The 6,000-nt window shown below is 53.9% G+C and overlaps 1 protein-coding gene across 3 annotated transcripts in view; it reads right to left on the bottom strand.

Annotated features, from left to right (window-relative positions):
- Positions 1 to 1,112: 1,112 nt before the first annotated feature.
- The window catches only part of CASD1 (CAS1 domain sialic acid O acetyltransferase 1), a 28,728-nt gene continuing 23,840 nt past the window's right edge, over positions 1,113 to 6,000 (bottom strand). For all 3 annotated transcript variants that reach the window (XM_021000006.2, XM_021000005.2, XM_078150540.1), the window contains 5 exons: positions 5,129 to 5,230; positions 4,067 to 4,207; positions 3,682 to 3,759; positions 3,498 to 3,590; positions 1,113 to 2,159 (listed from right to left, as the gene is read on the bottom strand). In XM_021000006.2, coding sequence (XP_020855665.1) covers positions 1,893 to 2,159; positions 3,498 to 3,590; positions 3,682 to 3,759; positions 4,067 to 4,207; positions 5,129 to 5,230 — 681 coding nt within the window. In that variant the 3' untranslated portion in view covers positions 1,113 to 1,892. The remainder of the gene's footprint in view (positions 2,160 to 3,497; positions 3,591 to 3,681; positions 3,760 to 4,066; positions 4,208 to 5,128; positions 5,231 to 6,000) is intronic.

Here is a 6,000-nt window from a genome sequence, read left to right as displayed (position 1 = left end):
GTGTGGAGAAACCTCCTACCCTTGGATTTCTCAAAATGGCAGTCTCCTCCATCTCTGTGGCCTCTTCCCAATCAGCTGAGCCTGCATGCCAGGCACCATCCTCCACCAGTCTGGCAGCTCCTTGTGGGCGGGCACTTTCTTTCTAGGCTTAGCACAGGGCCTGCTGATAAGCACTTTATACTTAATTTGGATATTGGATTGGTAAGACTTAGCCACCGAGTGAATGTGCATGTGGGAGGTGGGTGTTTATCAGAGGGTCTAAGGAGCTGGCACCCTCACTGGCGGCTCAGTTCTGGAAGCCCTTTTTGGGGAGGACATTCCTAAGCTGGAGAGGGACCCTTGGAGGGCTGCCTCCTTTGCCACAGCTCCTGCCAGATGAGAGCAGATGTGCTAGACTGGGGTTCTGCTTTGTGACACGCTTTGTGGGGTTCTAGTCTGGACACGCAGTGAGGGGGTGATGGGAGGGCCCCTGCAGGTACATGGTGGATCCGCTAAAGTCTCCACACCATTCTGTGCCCAGTCTTCCCTTCACCTGCATACCAGCAGACTGTGGACAGTCCTGACCTGCTCTGGCCTGGGCCCAGGGCCCCAGTGCCTGATGCCCATTCTCAGAGACGGTCAGACTCTGGCCAAGGCAATACTACACCTTCATGGACAAGAAGTCCAGTTGAGGCCTTGCTACATTCAAAGCTTTTTGCAAAACCAAATTCTCTCAAAAAAGGAACCACAGACAGGCATGGAGCCTTATCTATCTGGCAAGAGCAGGTGTCTGTGAGGCAGAAGTCTATGAAGCGGTCCCCCTCCTGGACATGCTGTCCAGGGGGCCAGGAACAGAGTGGGCAGAGCCCAGACTGGGAGACTGCCCACAGTCAGCAGAGAAAGGAAAGGGTAATAGCAACCAGTGAGATTCTGATCCTTGTCCCATCCCCAGCCCTCTTCCTTCACAGACTGCGATAAAAGAGAAGCAGGAAACGGGACGCAGACTAGCCCTGCAGACGTGGGCAGGGACAGCAGAGGGAGGGGAAGCAGGCAGTGGGAGGGCTGGCCCTCCCAGGAGGAACGTGCATGGGCTATACACCGTCAAATCCAGGTTCTTTCTGCTACAAAAGAAACACATGAAGCAAGCAGTTTAATTGATCTCTTGCCAATACAAAAATAAGCATCCAACAAAACAATTATTTACTTTTTAAATTACTTCACACGTTCACGTAACATTAACAGAAAATATATTTACCCCCCACAATAAACATGTGCAATCTTTCGAACCATAAAAATCATAACCCGATCTGTACAACAGATAAATAAACCCTGCCTACATAGTCAGCTTGTAAAAAAACAAAAAGAAAGGAAATGCTCCCGATACGTTTCCTTCAAAGCCTCATTAAAGGCATTTGCAAACCTCCCCCCCATCGCTCAGAAAAGAACATGGGTGAGATGAACGTCGGAGGGCTAAATGGAGTTTGGGAAGGACTTTCCAAATGTTGGAAATCATATGTAAAAACGAATAAACGGAGAAAAATGTCGAATCGATCCATGACCTAGGTGACCTCCTCCTTGGGGAGCTGGTAATGAAAAGTCAACGTGGGAGGGGAGGAATTCTGGATGGAAAAATTTGCTTTTTTAAAAGCCAACACACAGCACTAGCACAGGCATGGCACAGGACCCAAGTTGGGGCAGAACCAAACAGACCCTGAGGGGGACGATGGCGACTGTATCAGGAAACATGCAGCCCACCCAAGTTACTTGGACATCATCGCACAGATACTAAGAAAACGTCTTCGAGAAGCGCAGGGGGCACTGGCACAACCCTGCTGCAGAGGACCAGGCCTCCCACGGTCCTCGAGGGCCGCCCAGGCGCACACACACAATCTCGCCTGCAGGCCCCGGGATGGCTATCGCCTGTGTTCCCCTTGGATGGAGGACAGGAGGAGGAGAGCAGAGAAGAAGCCCGCAATGCAGGCCAACCTCTTCCAGAGAGCTGCGCTCTCTTTGGGGATGAGGATCTGGGCAAGGTCATTGGTGATGCGTGAGATTTCATGGGCCACGCACACAAAGATGAAAGTGCTGACTGTGATGTTGACCATCGGGTTGCCAGGAATGAGGACCAAGATACCTCTGGTGTCTGCGGCCAGCCAGATGTGGTACTGGCAGATGAAGAGCTGGGAAGGAAGAAAGAGCCACGGTCATGCAGGCCATGGGAGGGTCACGGGAGAAAACTCATCCATGCGGTGCATGAGAGGAAAAAGACCAACAGAACATTCTCCTTTTTCTGGAGTCGCTCAAAACGATGACCCAGATTCTGACTCTACTTTGGTGGGGGAACACAGAGGGGGATAAATGAGATAAAGTGGATATTATTATCCTGGGACTCTCTGGGAAAAAAGCCAAGAAACGAAGATGCGCGATTCCACACCCTCAGACTAGTCAAAACAGTCGTATTTCATGAAGCCTTGGGAGGCTCCCAAAAGGACTGTGCCTTACACAAGATGCCACTCCCCAGTCTGGGCAACTATGCATCCAACTGGGGTGCCTGCTCATATACATACACGTACCCCAAGCATAGGCATGCACCTACAACATGCATGCGCAAACACCCTACACACGCGTGCACACACTCCAGCCAGTGATGGTAAGGCTTTTTTTCAGGCATCTCCGTCATTGCAATCCTTAGATCCAATCTTCTGAAATTCTGAAAACTTCATCACTGCCAGAAGCTGCTTTAACCCCCTGGCCAGCCTCTAATGAAACATCAAAGGGGTGCCCCCTCCCAACTTGTAGTCCGGAAGCCCTGGGTTCAAATCTTTCCTCATGGTGCCTGGGGCAGGCCCTGCAGGGGCCTCTGTAAGGGTCTTCTTCCCCCCCTTCCCTTCCTGCCTGCAGGGAGCTTACAGTCCCCACTTAATATAAGAATAGAGCAGGACAACTATAACATGCACTACAGAGCGTGAAAAAAAACAAAGCATGATCCTTGAGAGCCTGGACTGTTTCCTTCAGGTGGAATCTGAGCAGGACCAAGTGGGAGAGGTGCAGGGCAGGACAGTTAGAGGGACCAGGGTGGGCAAAGGTGTGAAGGTGGGTAGTTCAAATGGCTGGAACTCAGAGAGTGGAAGTGCAGAAGGGCAGACTGAGGAGGGCGGAGGGAGGAAAAGCTCACACTGGACGCCAGCCCAGAGCAGACATAGTCTGGGCTGCAGGGGCTGGAGAGGGAGTACCCTCAGGGAGGTCCTTCCTGTAGGCAGACAAGAGAGGTCTGGAGCTCTGAGAAGATGGGTAGGACTCGGGAGGCTGTTAGCGCAGAGAGGGGCCATCCGGGGGGACTGCCGAAGGAGCGGAGGGAGGCCAGAGAGCTCAGGCAGTGGTCGCCTGGGTTTGAGGGTGGGAGGGAAGGAGACCCCTCTGTGGGGCTGAGGGAGGGAACAAGAGGTTGCCTGGGAGGTCAGGGGGAAGGGAACCGAGGTGAAAAGCAGACAAACACAGGAACATCAATACACACTCACCTCTAATGATATTTTCCCAAACCAAGCAAAAAATGAGCTATATACTGAGCGGACGTATCCTGGGATGTTTCTGATGAGAATGAAAGCTAGAATCTAAATGAAGAGCCAAAGGAAGAGCCTGTTAATCCACTACCCTCTCCTGGGCCCAGAGCCCCCCACCTCTCCCAAGTGCCAGGAGCCCTACCTGCACGACGGACACTGCGGGATGGAGCTCATTGCACTCGGCTTTGGTCTTACAGCTGCTGGCCCAGATGGAGTAGGTCTAGGAGGGAAGGGCCACGTGGATCAGCTTGCGAAGAGCCAGGGCGGCCTCATCCCCTTTCCACCAGACCATCCCAGGTGCCATCAGCAGAGAAGGCTGCTGTGAGCAGGCCACCCTACTGCACTCCAAAGAGGCCCATTTTACAGAGTGGGCAGTGCACTCTCTACCCCAAGAGCCCACTCGTCCCAGGCCCAGGGGCTGCACACCTGTAAAACAAGGGGCTCGGCCAGTCCTGGGCATCCCCTGCCCCTCCAGCTGGTCGACCCCAGAATTAAAGGACCAAAGGCATTCCTGTTGGGGAACTCACCAAGAAGGAGACCACGGAGACAAAGAGCAGCATGTTGGACATCCTACTGGGGAGCAGGGGCTCCCCCTTCCCCTCAGAGAGCATCTGGCGCTTCTGCAAGGCCAGGTAAACAAACGCAAACAACATTCCGTGGAACACAACCTGTGGAGGAAAGTCCACCGTGGGAGTCACAGTGAAGACAAGAGCGCAGCGCCCGTGGCTTCCTGTACCTTCTCTTCTCTGAGTCTACCCTGGCTGGGTGTTGCTGATCCCCATTTTACAGATGAAGAAAATGACGGAGAAGGCCACACTGCTACTGGTCAAAGAGCCAGATGGGCAGCAGGAGATGGAGAGGACCCTGAGCTGAGCCCCTCAGCAGAGGCCACAGACAAGAGGCGCTGCCCTCTGGGCCATGTTGGCAGCAAAGGACAAGAGCGCATCCAGTCCCCTTGGCCATGGCCCTTTGAAAGGACACCTTTAGCCATGACAGCATCGAGTGGCGCCTGACCTGCTGGGCTACCTGGGAAGCTGAAGGCAAGTGTGGCAGGAAGGCCCATAGGGAAAGGGCTGCCAGGCATGAGCTGATTCGGCCTCGAGAGGGGTATCCACTGTTCTCACTCCTCCCTAGCAGGACCAGGGACTCTGCCAGTTGGCAGGGACCTGGGGGCCATGTTGTGTGAACCCTCCCCAATTGGGGCTCATCTAACTTGGCCCAAAGACTTCCAGGGTCCAGGAGCTCATCACCCCTGCAGTTCTAACTGTGAAAAAGTCACCCTGACAGCAAGGGAAATGCGCTCAGGCCAGAGCCACTGGACACGAAGGTCCCCCTGAAGTCTCCTCTTCCTCAGTCCCACTATGGGCCCCTCCTATGACAAGCTGAGTCACCTGTCCGTCCCACAGGTGTGCTCATTGGACCAGGCCCTTCTGACCTCATGGCCCACTCCAGAATGAAGAGGAGAAACCGTGCTCCCCCCCCACCCCAACCCTACATATAAATCCCAGGGACTCTCTTGAAAAGGGGGCAGAGAGGTCAGGAAGTTCCCAAAGACACTTCTGGGCCTCCAAGTACAAATGAGGACATACATAGCGGTCCAATTTCCACCGGAACCACCATTCGTAGACATTTCCATTCAATTCAAAACACTTGGACAATGGCCAAAGAGAAAAGATCTTCTCAAACGCTCCCTGAAAAACACAAAGGCAGAGAGGCCATCAACCGGAAGCCATCCACCTCCCATGATGGCCGCTTCTTGAAGCCTTCTGAATCCCTCCAAGTCCAAGAAGGGCAAAGAAAAGGCTGACCATACCAAAGGACCTACTATGTGCCAGTGACAGAGATAAGACAAAAGCTCTACCCTTCCCCCCAAGTCTCTGCCCTCGAGGGGCCTGCCACGGAAGGCTCTAGTAGCTGGAAAGGCAAGTGGAGCTAGGTCCGAGGTGAGGACGGGGCATTCCAGGACTGGAGATCCCTGATCTTGGGGAGACTAAGCCAGGTGGACCGATGGAGCTGGCACCAAGACGGGGGCCACTGGGATACGTGCAGGGGATAACCAGAGCAGCTCACAGCTTCTGTGCAGACGGGCCTGAGCTGGAAAGAGACCCAGGCCCCCAAAAGCAGCAGCAGCAGCAAGATCAGCTTAGCTGGAGGGAGGGAGTGATGGGTAACAAACCCAGAAAGAAGAGAAGCCTGACCAAGGGCTTTGCAGAACTGGATGGAGCCCATCAAAGCTACTGCAATGGTCTGGGTGGCTGACAGAGAAGGGGACAGAGAGGACAGACGTGGACACTGGATGTCCACTGACCTCTCAGCCTGGAAATGTCCACGAGGGGACAGCAGGGCTGCATCCACAGTTGCGGGAGTCATCCATCATTACACTGAGATGATAACAGCAGCCACAGGAGGTGATAAAGAGAACAGAGGACCAGAAGGGGAAGATTTGAGGCAAGGAGGCTAA

This window comes from Phascolarctos cinereus, unplaced genomic scaffold (genome assembly GCF_003287225.1).
Source record: "Phascolarctos cinereus isolate Bilbo 61053 unplaced genomic scaffold, phaCin_HiC Scaffold_1;HRSCAF=81, whole genome shotgun sequence".
Classification (NCBI taxonomy): Eukaryota; Metazoa; Chordata; class Mammalia; order Diprotodontia; family Phascolarctidae; genus Phascolarctos; species Phascolarctos cinereus.
Note: the sequence above shows the minus strand (reverse complement) of the source record. Positions and strands in the feature narration are given on the sequence as shown.